This window comes from Oryx dammah, unplaced genomic scaffold (assembly GCF_014754425.2).
Source record: "Oryx dammah isolate SB20612 unplaced genomic scaffold, SCBI_Odam_1.1 HiC_scaffold_28, whole genome shotgun sequence".
Classification (NCBI taxonomy): Eukaryota; Metazoa; Chordata; class Mammalia; order Artiodactyla; family Bovidae; genus Oryx; species Oryx dammah.
This window is the reverse complement of record NW_024070212.1, coordinates 8,796,794-8,815,010: the sequence shown is the minus strand read 5'-3', so window position 1 is coordinate 8,815,010 and position 18,217 is coordinate 8,796,794. Positions and strand designations below refer to the sequence as shown.

The window sequence follows — 18,217 nt, the reverse complement described above, 5'->3', positions numbered from 1 at the left end:
TAACAATTATAAATATATATGCACCCAACATAAGAGCACTGCAATATGTAAGACAAATCCTAACAAGTATGAAATGGGAAATTAACAATAACACAACAGTGGGAGACTTTAATACCCCACTCACACCTATGGACAGATCAACTAAACAGAAAATTAACAAAAAAATGCAAACTTTAAATGATACAATAGACCAGCTAGACCTAATTGATATCTATAGGACATTTCACCCCAAAACAACGAATTTCACCTTTTTCTCAAGTGCTCATGGAACCTTCTCCAGGATAGATCACATCCTGGGCCATAAATCTAACCTTGATAAATTCAAAAAAAATCTAAATCATTCCAAGCATCTTTTCTGACCATAATGCATTAAGATTACATCTCAATTACAGGAAAAAACTATTAAAAATTCCAACATATGGAGGCTGAACAACACGCTTCTGAATAACCAACAAATCACAGAAGAAATCAAAAAAGAAATCAAAATATGCATAGAAACAAATGAAAATGAAAACACAACAACCCAAAACCTGTGGGACACTATAAAAGCAGTGCTAAGAGGAAAGTTTATAGCAATACAGGCATACCTCAAGAAACAAGAAAAAAGTCAAATAAATAACCTAACTCTACACCTAAAGCAACTAGAAAAGGAAGAATTAGAGAACCCCAGAGTTAGCAGAAGGAAAGAAATCTTAACAATTAGGGCAGAAATAAATGCAAAAGAAACAAAAGAGACCATAGCAAAAATCAACAAAGCCAAAAGCTGGTTCTTTGAAAGGATAAATAAAATTGACAGACCATTAGCCAGACTCATCAAGAAGCAAAGAGAGAAAAATCAAATCAATAAAATTAGAAATGAAAATGGAGAGATCACAACAGACAACACAGAAATACAAAGGATCATAAGAGACTACTATCAGCAATTATATGCCAATAAAATGGACAATGTGGAAGAAATGGACAAATTCTTAGAAAAGTACAACTTTCCAAAACTGAACCAGGAAGAAATAGAAAATCTTAACAGACCCATCACAAGCACGGAAATTGAAACTGTAATCAGAAATCTTCCAGCAAACAAAAGCCCAGGTCCAGACGGCTTCACAGCTGAATTCTACCAAAAATTTCGAGAAGAGTGAACACCTATCCTACTCAAACTCTTCCAGAAAATTGCAGAGGAAGGGAAACTTCCAAACTCATTTTATGAGGCCACCATCACCCTAATACCAAAACCTGACAAAGATACTACAAAAAAAGAAAACTACAGGCCAATATCACTGATGAACTTAGATGCAAAAATCCTCAACAAAATTCTAGCAATCAGAATCCAACAACACATTAAAAAGATCGTACACCACGACCAAGTGGGCTTTATCCCAGGGATGCAAGTATTCTTCAACATCCGCAAATCAATCAATGTAATTCACCACATTAACAAATTGAAAAATAAAAACCATATGATTATCTCAATAGATGCAGAGAAGGCCTTTGACAAAATTCAACATCCATTTATGATAAAAACTCTCCAGAAAGCAGGAATAGAAGGAACATACCTCAATATAATAAAAGCTATATATGACAAACCCACAGCAAACATTATCCTCAATGGTGAAAAATTGAAAGCATTTCCCCTAAAGTCAGGAACAAGACAAGGGTGCCCACTTTCACCACTACTATTCAACATAGTTCTGGAAGTTTTAGCCACAGCATTCAGAGCAGAAAAAGAAATAAAAGGAATCCAAATTGGAAAAGAAGAAGTAAAACTCTCACTGTTTGCAGATGACATGATCCTCTACATAGAAAACCCTAAAGACTCTACCAGAAAATTACTAGAGCGAATTAATGAATATATAAAGATGCAGGATATAAAATCAACACACAGAAATCCCTTGTATTCCTATACACTAACAATGAGAAAGTAGAAGAAGAAATTAAGGAAACAATTCCATTCACCATTGCAACAAAAAGAATAAAATACTTAGGAATATATCTACCTAAAGAAACTAAAGACCTATATACAGAAAACTGAAAAACACTGATGAAAGAAATCAAAGAGGACACTAATAGATGGAGAAATATACCATGCTCATGGATCGGAAGAATCAATATAGTGAAAATGAGTATATTACCCAAAGCAATTTACAAATTCAATGCAATCCCTATCAAGATACCGGCGATATTTTTCACAGAACTAGAACAAATAATTTCAAGATTTGTATGGAAATACAAAAAACCACGAATAGCCAAAGCAATCTTGAGAAAGAAGAATGGAACTGGAGGAATCAACTTGCCTAACTTCAGGCTCTACTACAAAGCCACAGTCATCAAGACAGTATGGTATTGGCACAAAGACAGACATATAGATCAATGGAACAAAATAGAAAGCCCAGAGATAAATCCACATACATATGGACACCTTATCTTTGACAAAGGAGGCAAGAATATACAATGGAGTAAAGACAATCTCTTTAACAAGTGGTGGTGGGAAAACTGGTTAACCACTTGTAAAAGAATGAAGCTAGATCACTTTCTAACACCGCACACAAAGACAAACTCAAAATGGATTAAAGATCTAAATGTAAGACCAGAAACTATAAAACTCCTAGAGGAGAACATAGGCAAAACACTCTCTGACATAAACCACAGCAGGATCCTCTATGATCCACCTCCCAGAATTCTGGAAATAAAAGCAAAAATAAACAAATGGGATCTAATTAAAATTAAAAGCTTCTGCACAACAAAGAAAAACATAAGCAAAGTGAAAAGACAGCCTTCCAAATGGGAGAAAATAATAGCAAATGAAGCAACTGACAAACAACTAATCTCAAAAATATACAAGCAACTCCTGCAGCTCAATTCCAGAAAAATAAATGACCCAATCAAAACATGGGCCAAAGAACTAAATAGACATTTCTCCAAAGAAGACATACGGATGGCTAACAAACACATGAAAAGATGCTCAACATCACTCATTATTAGAGAAATGCAAATCAAAACCGCAATGAGGTACCACTTTACACCAGTCAGAATGTCTGCGATCCAAAAATCTGCAAGCAATAAATGCTGGAGAGGGTGTGGAGAGAAGGGAACCCTCCTACACTGTTGGTGGGAATGCAAACTAGTACAGCCACTATGGAGAACAGTGTGGAGATTCCTTAAAAAATTGCAAATAGAACTGCCTTATGACCCAGCAATCCCACTGTTGGGCATACACACAGAGGAAACCAGAATTGAAAGAGACACATGTACCCCAATGTTCATCGCAGCACTGTTTATAATAGCCAGGACATGGAAACAACCTAGATGTCCATCAGCAGATGAATGGATAAGAAAGCTGTGGTACATATACACAATGGAGTATTACTCAGCCATTAAAAAGAATACATTTGAATCAGTTCTGATGAGATGGATGAAACTGGAGCCGATTATACAGAGTGAAGTGAGCCAGAAAGAAAAACACCAATACAGTATACTAACACATATATATGGAATTTAGGAAGATGGCAATGATGACCCTGTATGCAGGACAGCAAAAAAGACACAGATGTGTAAAGCGGACTTTTGGACTCAGAGGGAGAGGGAGAGGATGTAATGATTTGGGAGAATGGCATTGAAACATGTATAATATCATGTAAGAATCGAATTGCCAGTCTATGTCTGATGCAGGATATGACACGCTTGGGGCTGATGTGCGGGGATGACCCAGAGAGATGTTGTGGGGAGGGGGGTGGGAGGAGGGTTCATGTTTGGGAACACATGTACACCTGTGGTGGACTCATGTCAATGTATGGCAAAACCAATACAAAATTGTAAAGTAAAAATTAAAAATAATAAAAAAAAACTGTTAATAAAAAGAAAATACTTGAGGAGATAATAGTTGAAAACTTCCCTAAAATGTGGAAGGAAATAGTCACACAAGTCCAAGAAACCCAGAGAGTCCCAAACAGGATAAACCCAAGGTGAAACACCCCAAGACACATATTAATCAAATTAACAAAGACCAAACACAAAGAACAAATATTAAAAGCAGCAAGGGAAAAACAACAAATAATACACAAGGGGATTCCCATAAAGATAACAGCTGATCTTTCAAAAGAAACTCTTCAGGTCAGAAGGGAATGGCAGGACATTCTTAAAGTGATGAAAGTGAAAAACCTGCAACCCAGATTACTGTACCCAGCAAGGATCTCATTCAGATATGAAGGAGAAATCAAAAGCTTTACAGACAAGCAAAAGCTGAGAGAATTCAGCACCACCAAACCAGCTCTCTAACAAATGCTAAAGGATCTTCTCTAGACAGGAAACACAGAAAGGGTGTATAAACTCAAACCCAAAACAAAAAAGTAAGTGGCAACAGGACCATATTTATCAATAATTACCTTAAATGTAAATGGGTTGAATGCCCCAACCAAAAGATAAAGACTAGCTGAATGGATACAAAAACAAGACCCCTATATATGCTGTCTACAGGAGACCTACCTCAAAACAAGGGACAAATACAGACTGAAAGTGAGGGGCTGGAAGAAGATATTTTACACAAACAGAGATCAAGAGAATGCAGGAGTAGCAACACTCATATCAGATAAAATAGACTTTGAAACAAAGGCTGTGAAAAGAGACAAAGAAGGACACTACATAATGATGAAAGGATCAATCCAAGAAGATATAACAATTATAAATATATATGCACCCAACATAAGAGCACTGCAATATGTAAGGCAAATGCTAACAAGTATGAGAGGGGAGATTAAAAATAACACAATAATAGTGGGAGACGTTAATACCCCACTCACATCTATGGATAGATCAACTAAACAGGAAATTAACAAGGAAACACAAACTTTAAATGACACAATGGACCAGCTAGACCTAATTGATATTCATAGGACACTTCACTCCAAAACAATGAATTTTACCTTTTTCTGAAGTGCACATGGAACTTTCTCCAGGATAGATCACATCCTGGGCCATAAATCTAGCCTTGGTAAATTCAAAAAATTGAAATCATTCCAAGCATCTTTTCTAACCACAATGCAGTAAGATTAGATCTCAATTACAGGAAAAAAAATATTAAAAATTCCAACATATGGAGGCTAAACAACACGCTTCTAAATAACCAACAAATCATAGAAGAAATCAAAAAAGAAATCAAAATATGCCTATAAATGAATGAAAATGAAAACACAATGACCCAAAACCTGTGGGACACTGTAAAAGCAGTGCTAAGGGGAGGGTTCATAGCAATAGAGGCTTGCCTCAAGAAGCAGGAAAAAAGTCAAATAAATAAACTAACTCTACACTTAAAGCAACTAGAAAAGGAAGAAATGAAGAACCCGAGGGTTAGTAGAAGGAAACAAATCTTAAAAATTAGGGCAGAAATAAATGCAAAAGAAACAAAAGAGACCATAGCAAAAACCAACAAAGCCAAAAGCTGGTTCTTTGAGAAGATAAATAAAATTGACAAACCATTAGCCAGACTCATCAAGACACAAAGGGAGAAGAATCAAATCAACAAAATTAGAAATGAAAATGGAGAAATCACAACAGATAACACAGAAATACAAAGGATCATAAGAGACTACTATCAGCAACTATATGCCAATAAAATGGACAACTTGGAAGAAATGGACAAATTCTTAGAAAAGTACAACTTTCCAAAACTGAACCAGGAAGAAATAGAAAATCTTAACAGACCCATCACAAGCATGGAAATCAAAACTGTAATCAGAAATCTTCCTACAAACAAAAGCCCAGGACTGGAAGGCTTCATAGCTGAATTCTACCAAAAATTTAGAGAAGAGCTAACACGTATCCTACTCAAACTCTTCCAGAAAATTGCAGAGGAAGGTAAACTTCCAAACTCATTCTGTGAGGCCCCCATCACCCTAATACCAAAACCTGACAAAGATGCCACAAGAAAAGAAAACTACAGGCCAATGTCACTGATGAACATAGATGCAAAAATCCTTAACAAAATTCTAGCAGTCAGAATCCAACAACAAATTAAAAAGACCATACACCATGACCAAGTGGGCTTTATCCCAGGGATGCAAAGATTCTTCAATATCCACAAATCAATCAATGTAATTCACCACATTAACAAATTGAAAAATAAAAGCCATATGATTATCTCAATAGATGCACAAAAAGCCTTTGACAAAATTCAACATCTATTTATGATAAAAACTCTCCAGAAAGCAGGAATAGAAGGAACGTACCTCAACATAATAAAAGCTATATATGACAAACCCACAGCAAACATTATCCTCAATGGTGAAAAATGGAAAGCATTTCCCCTAAAGTCAGGAACAAGACAAGGGTGCCACTTTCACCACTACTATTCAACATAGTTTTGGAAGTTTTGGCCACAGCAATCAAAGCAGAAAAAGAAATAAAAGAAATCCAAATTGGAAAAGAAGAAGTAAAACTCTCACTGTTTGCAGATGACATGATCCCCAGAAAATTACTAGAGCTAATCAATAAACCATCAATACACAGAAATCCCTTGCATTCCTATACACTAATAATGAGAAAATAGAAAGAGAAATTAAGGAAACAATTCCATTCACCATCGCAATGAAAAGAATAAAATACTTAGGAATATATCTACCTAAAGAAACTAAAGACCTATATATAGAAAACTATAAAACACTGGTGAAAGAAATCAAAGAGGACACTAATAGATGGAGAAATATACCGTGTTCATGGATCAGAAGAATCAATATAGTGAAAATGAGTACACTACCCAAAGCAATCTATAGATTCAATGCAATCCCTATCAAGCAACCAACGGTATTTTTCAGAGAACTAGAACAAATAATTGCACAATTTGTATGGAAATACAAAAAACCTCGAATAAGCAAAGCAATCTTCAGAAAGAAGAATGGAACTGAAGGAATCAACCTGCGTGACTTCAGGCTCTACTACAAAGCCACAGTCATCAAGACAGTATAGTACTGGCACAAAGACAGAAATATAGATCAATGGAACAAAATAGAAAGCCCAGAGAAGAATCCATGCACCTATGGACACCTTATCTTTGACAAAGGAGGCAAGAATATACAATGGAGAAAAGGCAATCTCTTTAACAAGTGGTGCTGGGTAACTGGTCAACCACTTGTAAAGAATGAAACTAGAACACTTTCTAACACCATACACAAAAAGAAACTCAAAATGTATTAAAGATCTAAACATAAGACCAGAAACTAGAAAACTCCTAGAGGAAAACATAGGCAAAACACTCTCTGAGATAAATCAAAGCAGAATCCTCTATGACCCACCTCCCAGTGTATTGGAAATAAAAGCAAAAATAAACAAATGGGATCTAATTAAAATTAAAAGCTTTTGCACAACAAAGGAAGCTATAAGCAAAGTGAAAAGACAGCCTTCAGAATGGGAGAAAATAATAGCAAATGAAGTAATTGACAAAGAATTAATCTCAAGAATATACAAGCAACTCCTGCAGCTCAATTCCAGAAAAATAAATGACCCAATCAAAAAATGGGCCAAAGAACTAAATAGACATTTCTCCAAAGAAGACATACAGGTGACTAACAAACACATGAAAAGATGCTCAACATCACTCATCATCAGAGAAATGCAAATCAAAACCACAAAGAGGTACCCATCTCACGCCAGTCAGAATGACTGCTATCCAAAAATCTACAAAGAATAAATGCTGGAGAGGGTGTGGAGAAAAGGGAACCCTCTTACACTGTTGGTGGGAATGCAAACTAGTACAGCCACTATGGAGAACAGTGTGGAGATTCCTTAAGAAATTGGAAATAGAACTGCCATATGACCTAGGAATCCCACTGCTGGGCATACACACTGAGGAAACCAGAATTGAAAGAGACATGTGTACCCCAATGTTCATGGCAGCACTGGTTATAATAGCCAGGACATGGAAGCAACATAGATGTCCATCAGCAGATGAATGGATAAGAAAGCTGTGGTACATATATACAATGGAATATTACTCAGCCATTAAAAAGAATACATTTGAATCAGCTCTAATGAGGTGGATGAAACTGGAGCCTATTATAAGGAGTGAAGTAAGCCAGAAAGAAAAACACCAATACAGTATACTAAGGCATATATATGGAATTTAGAAAGATGGTAATGATAACCCTGTATGCAAGACGGCAAAAGAGACACAGATATATAGAACAGTCTTTTGAACTCTATGGGAGAGGGTGAGGGTGGGATGATCTGGGAGAATGGCATTGAAAGATGTATAATATCATATGTGAAATGAATCACCAGTCCAGGTTCGATGCATGATACAGGATGCTCAGGGCTGGTGCACTGGGATGACCCTGAGGGATGGGATGGGGAGGGATGTAGGAGGGGAGTTCAGGATGGGGAATGCATGTACACCCATGGCTGATTCATGTCAATGCATGGCAAAACCCACCACAATATTGTAAAGTAATGAGCCTCCAACTAAAATAAATAAATTTTTAAAAAAGAAAAAAAAATGTAATGGCCTGTATGGGGAAAGAATCTAAAAAAGAGCGGATATATGTGTATGTTTAACTGCTTCACTTTGTTATACATCTGAAACTAACACAACATTGTAAATCAACTATACTCTAATCAAAGAGTGAAAATGTATAACTACATCAAAATTGTTTTACACTTTGTGAAAGACACTATGCACAGTGTTAAAAGAGAGCTGCATGTATGTAACCAGCTGAGCCTGAATATCCCAAATAAATAGGAATAACCTGAATATTATCAAGAACAGAATACCTCATGAGAAAATGAGTCAATAATATGCATATGAAATTCATTAAAGTGGAAACTAGAAAAGCAAGCAAACATATGGAGAGAAGCAGAATCCTTTAATAGGAATCAGAGGAGTGAATATTAAAACAACTATGTTAGATCACATACTTGACTGGCCAAAAACAAAACAAAATCCAGATACTATCAAGTGCTGTTGAGGAAGGGGGAAGGAGAAACTTTGTATACCCTCAATAGGATTATAACTTTTGTAGAACAATTGCATACATCTAGAGAGGTGAGTATTTACATAATTTATTACCCAGAAACTGCACCCCTTGTACTACCCAGAGAATCACTTACATGGGTGGCAAAAGAGATATAAAAGAATGGGAATAAGGTTGTTCATCATGGCATTATATGTAATAAGAGAGAGTTAGAAAAACTTCAATGTCTATCAAAAGGGAAATAGATAGATGAAATGTAGCATGTCTGGAGGCTGTAACACTAGACATTATTTGAAAAGATGGAACTAAATCTTCCTGTTTCAATCTGGAAAGATCTAAAAATCACAACACTGAGTGACAAAATGAAAATGAAACTGAGAATCAGAATGAGATGTCTGTATATATGTAACTCAAAAGCAATTCTAGATATCCACATCCACTTGCAAACACACACATAAATAAATATATAGATAATGGTCTAAAAGGGCCCACATTAGATAGATTCTATTCAGGGACATGAAGGTGGGAAAGAGAACAGGGTTGTGGTGTGAAGGGGGAAAATAAGAAAAAAATTAAAACAAGATATAAGAGATGTGGTACATGGACCATTGATGATTAGCCATCATGAACTGAGGAATATGCTTAATCATATTCATCCATTTCTGTAGACTTGAGTCCAACTTAAAAGCCAAAATGATTGTACATTGCTCCTATCGTGGAAGATAACAATTCTCAGTCTACATTGGTATATTTACATCTGAAGCAGAGTTCAATTTTGAGCAGCAAATTTTGAGAGCATTGACAAATCAGACTGTGTTCAGGAGACCAGTCAGAACAATGGGAAGGGCATGTAAGGGGCTTGTGTCATGTAACAGGTAATTGAAGAAAGGGAGACTTAGACAATAGAATTTTAGGACAAGGAGACCTTTATTTTTATTTTTAAAATAAATTTACTTATTTTAATTGGAGGTTAATTACTTTACAATATTGTATTGGTTTTGCCATACATCAACATGTATCCACCACAGGTATACACGTGTTCCCCATCCTGAACCCCCCTCCTTCCTCCCTCCCCGTACCATCCCTCTGGGTCATCCCAGTGCACCAGCCCTAAGCATCCGGTATCATGCATCAAACCTGGACTGGCGATTCATTTCACACATGATATTATACATCTGTCAATGCCATTCTCCCAAATCATCCCACCCTCGCCCTCTCCCACAGAGTCCAAATGACTGTTCTATACATCTGTGTCTCTTTTGCTGTCTCGCATACAGGGTCATCATTACCATCTTTCTAAATTCCACATATATGCATTAGTATACTGTATTGGTGTTTTTCTTTCTGGCTTACTTCACTCTGTATAATAGGTTCCAGTTTCATCCACCTCATTAGAGCTGATTCAAATGTATTCTTTTTAACGGCTGAGTAATACTCCATTGTGTATATGTACCACAGCTTTCTTATCCATTTGTCTGCTGATGGACATCTAGGTTGCTTCCATGTCCTGGCTATTATAACCAGTGCTGCCATGAACATTGGGGTACACGTGTCTCTTTCAAATCTGGTTTCCTCAGTGTGTATGCCCAGCAGTGGGATTGCTGGGTCATAAGGCAGTTCTATTTCCAGTTTTTTAAGGAATCTCCACACTGTTCTCCATAGTGGCTGTACTAGTTTGCATTCCCGCCAACAGTGTAAGAGGGTTCCCTTTTCTCCACACCGTCTCCAGCATTTATTGCTTGTAGACTTTTGGATCACAGCCATTCTGACCGGCGTGAGATGGTACCTCTTTGTGGTTTTGATTTGCATTTCTCTAATAATGAGTGATGTTGAGCATCTTTTCATGTGTTTGTTAGCCATCCATATGTCTTCTTTGGAGAAATGTCTATTTAGTTCTTTGGCCCATTTTTTGATTGGGTCATTTATTTTTCTGGAATTGAGCTGCAGGAGTTGCTTGTATATTTTTGAGATTAGTTGTTTGTCAGTTGCTTCATTTGCTATTATTTTCTCCCATTCTGAAGGCTGTATTTTCACCTTGCTTATAGTTTCCTTTGAGGTACAGAAGCTTTTAAGTTTAATTAGGTCCCATTTATTTATTTTTGCTTTTATTTCCCATATTCTGGGAGGTGGGTCATGGAGGATGCTGCTGTGATGTATGTCAGAGAGTGTTTTGCCTATGTTCTCCTCTAGGAGTTTTAAACTAAAATAAGCTCACTCTCCTCACTCCTGAAGTCTGAGATTTGGGCATCTTCTCTGTACTCACTGTATGTCCCTTACCCTTTGTCATTAGGGTAGCTACAGATTCTAATTTGCCTAGCCATTGCCACAGTATAATTATTAATAGCACTTCCTTTTACTTTCAAGTAGTCCCAGTAGATCAGGTGCTTGTCTACCTATGGCAGTATTTTATTGATTTATTTTAATTTTATTGGAGTATAGTTGGTTTGCATTGTTGGTTTCAGGTGTACAGCAAAGTAATTCAGATATACATATATTTATTCTTTTTTAGATTCTTTTCTCATATAGATTATCACAGAATGTTGAGTAGAGTTCCCTGTGCTATACAGTAGGTCCTTGTTGATTATCAATCTTATAGATAGTAGTCACACCAAGCTTCCAATTTATCCCTCCTCCTCACAATGTTTCCCTTTTGGTAACCATTAAGTTTGTTTTCAGTATTTGTAAGTCCATTTCTATTTTGTAAATAAATTCATTTGTATCTTTTTAAAATATTCAGTTCCACTTATGAGTGATATCATATGACATTTGTCTTTCTCTCTCTGACTTACTTAGTATGAAAACCTCTAGGTCCCCATTGTCACAAATGGCATTATTTCATTTTTTTTATGACTGAGTAATATTCCATTGTATATATGTACCACAGAGGCTTCCCCAGTGGCTCAGAGGTAAAGAATCCACCTGCAGTGCAGGAGATGCGGATTCGATCCCTGGGTCAGGAAGGTCCTCTGGAGAAGGAAATGACAGTTCCCTCTAGTATTCTTGCCTGGAAAATCTTGTGGTCAGAGGAACCTGGGGGGCTACAGTCCATAGCATTGCAAAGAGTTGGAGTGAGTGAGCACACACGCACTGGATGACAATCCCTAGTAGAAACTTAATAGCTGTTTTGTGTGTGTGTGTTTATTAATTTACTTTTGGCTGTGCTGGGTCTTTGTTGCGGCACAGGCTGTTTCTCTAGCTGTGGTGAGCAGGGGCAACTCTCTAGTTGTAGTACATGGGTTTCTCATTATGGTGGCTTCTCTTGTTGCAGAGCACAGGCTTCAGAGCATGCAGGCTTTAACAGTTGCAGCACTTGGCTTAGTGGTTGTGGGTTTTAGGCTCTAGAACACAGGCTCAGAAGTTGTGGGATCTTCCCAGACCAGGGATCGAACCCATGGCTCCAGAATTGGCAGGCAGGTAGATTCTTTGCCACTGAGCCACCAGGGAAGCCCAGAAACTATTTGTTGAATGAGTAGGGCACTGAGGAGAATTAGGAGTTCTGTGAGATAAACTTTTGCAGTCAACTTTGATTAAAGTCTGTTACAAACCCACATTGGACCTCATTATCTCTAAGGGGAAAGGATCGACTTTCCCTCCAGCATGTAAATGCTGTGAACTGGTGGGAATTCAGCCACTATTTCAACGAGTCCCTGATCACATCCTTCAAATACTGGCAAAGTGGTGTTGGGGATGCTGGTGTAGGGTGGACTGAATTGCTATGTCTCCCTCTAGTGGCTGCTGAGTGCAACTCTTCACAGAATCCTTTCTGGCTATAATCATAGCCTCTAAGTTACTGCTTCTATAAATCTTCACCAAGACATCATTCAGATTTGAGGTAGGGTTTGGGCAAAGCTTCCCTGGTGGCTCAAAGGTTAAAGCATCTGGCTGCAATGTGGGAGACCTGGGTTCGATCCCTGGGTTGGGAAGATCCTCTGGAGAAGGAAATGGCAACCCACTCCAGTATTGTTGCCTGGAGAATCCCATGGACGGAGGAGCCTGGTGGGCTACAGTCCACGAGGTCGCAAAGAGTCCAACACGACTGAGTGACTTCACTTCACTTCACTTCACTTCACTTGGGCAAGCAGCTCGAATGTAGATAACCTTCTTAATATTGGCAGATGTGGGCCATTCTTAAGTGACTAGGTGGCCACTTTTAAAATATGATTTTTAAAAAAATTTATTTATTTTCTTATCGAAGGATAATTACTTTACAGAGTTTTGCTGTTTTCTGTCAAACCTCAACACGAATCAGCCATAGGTATACACATATCCCCTCCCTTATGAACCTCCCTCCCATCTCCTGCCCCCTTGCACCCCTCTAGGTTGATACAGAGCCCCTGTCTGAGTTTCCGGAGCCACACAGCAAATTCCCGTTGGCTACCTTTTGTTTGCCTTTCCTACTGTTCTTTCCCCCTTATAGTTAATCTTTAATGTATATAGAAAATATGATTTTTCATAGATCCACTTCTTGGTATATTCATGTATATTTTAGTCTATGCAAAGACAACTAGGTGGCCAGTATGTTTCTAGATCAGTGGTTCTCAATTTGGGGGTTCTCAGTCAGTAGGAAGATTGTGCCCTGCAAAAATATCTGGTAATGTCAGGAAGCATCTTTGATTGTCATGACCAGGGACAGGGCATGTGCTACTGGCATCTAATGGGCAGAGGCCACTGATGCTGCTAAATATCATACGATGTACAAAACAGTCTGCCATGTCAAGCAGTTATCTGGACCAAAATATCAATAGTGCTGCTGCAGTTGAGAAACCCAATCTAGATTTGCTCCACAGGGGGAAGTTGAAGAAATTCAGGGAAGGCAATAACTTTGGCAGTGACAAAAATTAATCCTTTAAAAATTGTTTCTTCTTGGTGTGGAGTGTGACTCCTGACATTTCCCCTAGGAAAAGGACAACCTCGCAGTTCATCAAATCAAATCAGCCACCTTCAGGGCTTTACGACTATAGCTATAGAGACACAAGGTCATGAAACCTGTTTTGCCACACTGCTATATCACATATTCTCTGGGTAACAAAGACAAAAGTACAATTTCTTGGGTGAACTGTCTGTATTTTACTCTTTCCAGGAGGTAGAAACAAAATCTTGAGGAAGAGAAGTAACTTGCTGTAGTCAGTGGTTTCACAGTCAGCATATGGACGCTTTATCTAGCAGATCCTGGTAGTGTGACTAGAGTAAGTGTCCTAAGGAAGCTTAAGGTTACGCCCAGTTTATTTCAGAACCCCAGCCCCTTAAAACTGAGAATGGGTCTGTTCCTCCTGAGTTCTCCAGAATTCAGATATGCTCAGTCAAAAGAAAACATTAGAGAAACACGGGGAAACCAGATTCTAAAATATCAGTTTAATTTTTTATTTTTTTGTAAGACTGAGGAAAAAGAAAGCTCCAGCTCACCCACAATGTCTTAGGGGGAAACTGGGGAGCAGTAAAAGAGTGATCTGAGGGATTCTTTGATTTTCGGCTGGAATCTGGAACCTGGTGATGTAGGACATACACTGAATGCTATTTCAAGGATAGCCAAAAAGATTCCAAGACACAGCCATTCTCCCAGTGAGTTCACAAGCCTTGGGAAGGGAATTTTGAAGGGATAGCCTCTTCTTTCCCCCATTTGTTTCTTCCTTTCCGTCAGGTAGAATTCAGCCACAGGAAAAACCCAACTGCTGGGAACTGAGCTGCTAAAAAGTCTGAGTTATAGTAAACAAGTGATTGCTCATCACCCTGGGGTTTGCAAATCCTGGGTTTTTGGTATAGGCAGCTAATGAGCTTCAGTTCAGTTCAGTTCAGTTCAGTCGCTCAGTTGTGTCCGACTCTTTGCGACCCCATGAATCGCAGCACACCAGGCCTCCCTGTCCATCACCATCTCCCGGAGTTCACTCAGACTCACGTCCATCGAGTCAGTGATGCCATCCAGCCATCTCATCCTCTGTCATCCCCTTCTCCTCCTGCCCCCAATCCCTCTCAGCATCAGAGTCTTTTCCAGTGAGTCAACTCTTCGCATGAGGTGGCCAAAGTACTGGAGCTTCAGCTTTAGCATCATTCCTTCCAAAGAAATCCCAGGGCTAATCTCCCTTAGAATGGACTGGTTGGATCTCCTTGCAGTCCAAGGGACTCTCAAGAGTCTTCTCCAACACCACAGTTCAAACGCATCAATTCTTCAGCGCTCAGCCTTCTTCACAGTCCAACTCTCACATCCATACATGGCTACTGGAAAAACCATAGCTTTGACTATACAAAAGTAGTATAGTGGGAAGTGTGTGTGTCTCTGTGTGTGTGCGTGTGTGCACTCACCTGCCCAGCATTGAATCCCAGTCATTGTGTTTGTGGAAGACCCAACCACCACTATGAAAGTGGAAAATGCCAGAAGTTCAATTCCCAACCTCCCTTGGAAGTAGAACATGGACGTATGACCTGGGATTGGTCACTTGATCTTAGCTTCTGATTTAGAAACTATTGAAGAAAAGATGAAGAATGGACCCTGGAGAAGTCACTTTGGTACAGACGGTACAACAGCAGTTTGGAGTCCAAGTCTAGCTGAGGCAGGGAGGGAGTGGTGGAGTCTGAGTCTAGTGCTGGGAAGACAACAGGAATACACCTGGTACCAGCATTGTCGTCCCTGGGCTGCTTTTATTTGGGCGGTACTCCTAGCCGCAGCCAAAGTCTCCCCTCTTCTTGCTCATTTTCAAACCATCATCTTACAGAACCTCCCAGTAGTTATTGGGACTAAACAGCATTTTTTCAGGAGATTCCTTTTCTTTATAAACAATTCAGTGTCAGTTTCTGCTCATCACAAATTGGAATACAACTGGGATTGGTTCTAAGAAATGAGATGCACTGAACAACAGAAATAAAATGTGAATTGATTGACTAGGGAGGGTAAAGTATAAGGCTATGAGGACCTCAGAGTTTTGAGCTGGAAAGTTAGTGACCCTTGTTATATGGTTGTAAGACTGTTGGCAGTTTCTTAAAGTGTTCGCTGAGGTCATACAAGACCCTATCAGAAAGAAGAAGTGCTGAAATTCAAGAAGGCTTCTCTGAAAGCAGAGAATAGATGGGAAATAGGACTTCACTGGAAGAGGCTCTGTCTGCAGCCTATAATTTAAACTATTAAGTATTTAATTAGCTGAAACTGTTGGGCCAAAATATGTTAATTTTCTACTTCAGGATAGGTTTAGCGGTGAGGGGAGGTATGCAAAGATTAAGACATGTTTGATAGAGACCCTGAAAACATGAGGCCATGGATGTAAAATGGTCTCACAATCAGTTTGCAGTCTTAGTTGAGGCTCCAGGTTTGTTGCTTGATGGAACAAATAGAGAACTAGGATTTAAAAATCATTTTGGGAAGTGAAAGTCAAGTTCCTTTGTAATAGCATCACCGAACACGGGCCGATTTTCTTTAAATCTGACTGCCATTTCCACAGAACAGTACTCTTAAGCATCTTAGATTTTTTTTTCATTCTGTTATTCAAAGCTCAGAGACCTCAAAATCATGTTTTCAGTTTATTGACTCTTTAGCTTCCAGGTTTTACAAATAAAATACTTTATTAGCTTCTTTTATAGAATAATGTCAGAGTGTTTTACATACAATGAGGAATTCATCCTTCACTGTCTGTTCAGAGAGAGAAACTGAGGCACAGAGCCTTGATCAAGTCTATTTGGTGATCAGGAGCAGCTCCCAGACTGAGTTCAGGCAGCCAAGGTGTAAGCAGTTCCAGACTCTGTGACTGGTGGTCAGCTGTGTGAGATAGGTCCTAGACATCCTGTGCTGGCTTTCTGCCTTTAGCTTTTATCATCAAGTTGCGGCAAAACGCAAGACACCTGAAGGTCCAGACTCACTGGACTAGCATTATCCATTTCATCGGCTATACCCCGGAGATGTAAAGTTGTATCAACTAGCTCTCTGCTCTGAGCCTGGGCCATGCACAGAGCAAAGTAAGTGCTTGGGAAGCCTCACTTCCGTATCCATTTCACAGGTAGATGTGGAAGCAACGTCACCAGGGAACCAAACCGAGAAGAATGCAGATGTGCAGATGTCACGAAATACTTGGGGTCTGGGACCAAGTTCAGTGTTTATTTTGGCTCTTGTATATTCCTTCAGAAAGTCCTTTCACTGACTCTGTGATGTCAGCTCTCTGGAAGCGTCACACTGGCATAGACTGTGAAGGAACCTGATTCCTGGGGGAAAAACAGAACAAGTCTGTAAGAAGAGGGACCAGCACTAGGTTTACAGGCTATAAATGGAAAGTGTGATGCTTAGGAAAAGGAAACGTTCTTAAGAATCAGGTAGCATTGCACCTTGCTCAGCATCTGTCACAGCTGGGTTTATCAAGATTGTTTTGATATGAATCATTTTTAAAGTCTCTGTTGAGTTTGGTACAATATTGCATCTGTTCTATGTTTTGGTTTTGGGGGCCATGAGGCATGTGGGATCTTAGCTCCTCAATGAGGGATCAAATCCACATCCCCTGCATTGGAAGGCAAAGTGCTAACCACCAGACCTCTGGGAAACCATAGAGTTAGAGGCAGCACTCAGGTCCCCAGACTGTCTGCCTGCCCACAGATGGGCTGCAGTTTCCTTCAAGCATATGCAAGCCATCAGGGAGACTAGGACAATTGACCCAGTCATCTGAGGGCTGGCACTCAACTTAGAGCAGCCAAGAGAGTTCTAAATTAGCAAGTTTTAAAAAAGGGAAGATCAGTGAGACCTAAAGGGAGAAGGAAGAAGAGGTTCAGGTGGGAGAGGGATGGGGAGGAGATGGAGACTGAACAGAGAATTCTCATAAGGAGAGGAGATTCAGGAGTCAGAGACACAAAGAGACAGGAGTGGGGGAATTCAAGTGGTTTTGCTGCAAAATGTGAATATATACCAAGTGCTGTGTTTCTTCCCCAAGAAAGCATCATTAAAAACCTACATGATTTTTTAAAGTCAGATCTATGTTTTTACTTCCCTTTGGAGAGGAGTGTTCTGTAACTAAACCTCAGAATGAAGATAAGGCATCCTTCTAGGCATTGCTGGGTATGTGTACAGTAGGCTTGAGGAAAATAGGTAAAAGTAGGTATTTCTGTGGTCTTTTGATCCTCCATTATCTCCTGAAATGCTTTACTTAATAAAGCCCAACTGGAGCCAAGACCTCAGCCCAGAATTTACTTCTGTTCATTTAGTAAAAGGAAGATTTTTGTCAAGTAAACTTCTTGCAACGGGATAAAACAGGTGGGCTAGGCGTCATATTCTTTACACGTTTGCAGAGCTCTACTCCTAA

The 18,217-nt window shown here is 39.0% G+C and overlaps 1 protein-coding gene across 1 annotated transcript in view; it reads right to left on the bottom strand.

The window, feature by feature from the left end:
• Positions 1–17,050: 17,050 nt before the first annotated feature.
• Positions 17,051–18,217, bottom strand: part of SLAMF1 (signaling lymphocytic activation molecule family member 1) — a 37,854-nt gene continuing 36,687 nt past the window's right edge. The window contains exon 7 of the mRNA XM_040230093.1: positions 17,051–17,132. Coding sequence (XP_040086027.1) covers positions 17,082–17,132 — 51 coding nt within the window. The 3' untranslated portion in view covers positions 17,051–17,081. The remainder of the gene's footprint in view (positions 17,133–18,217) is intronic.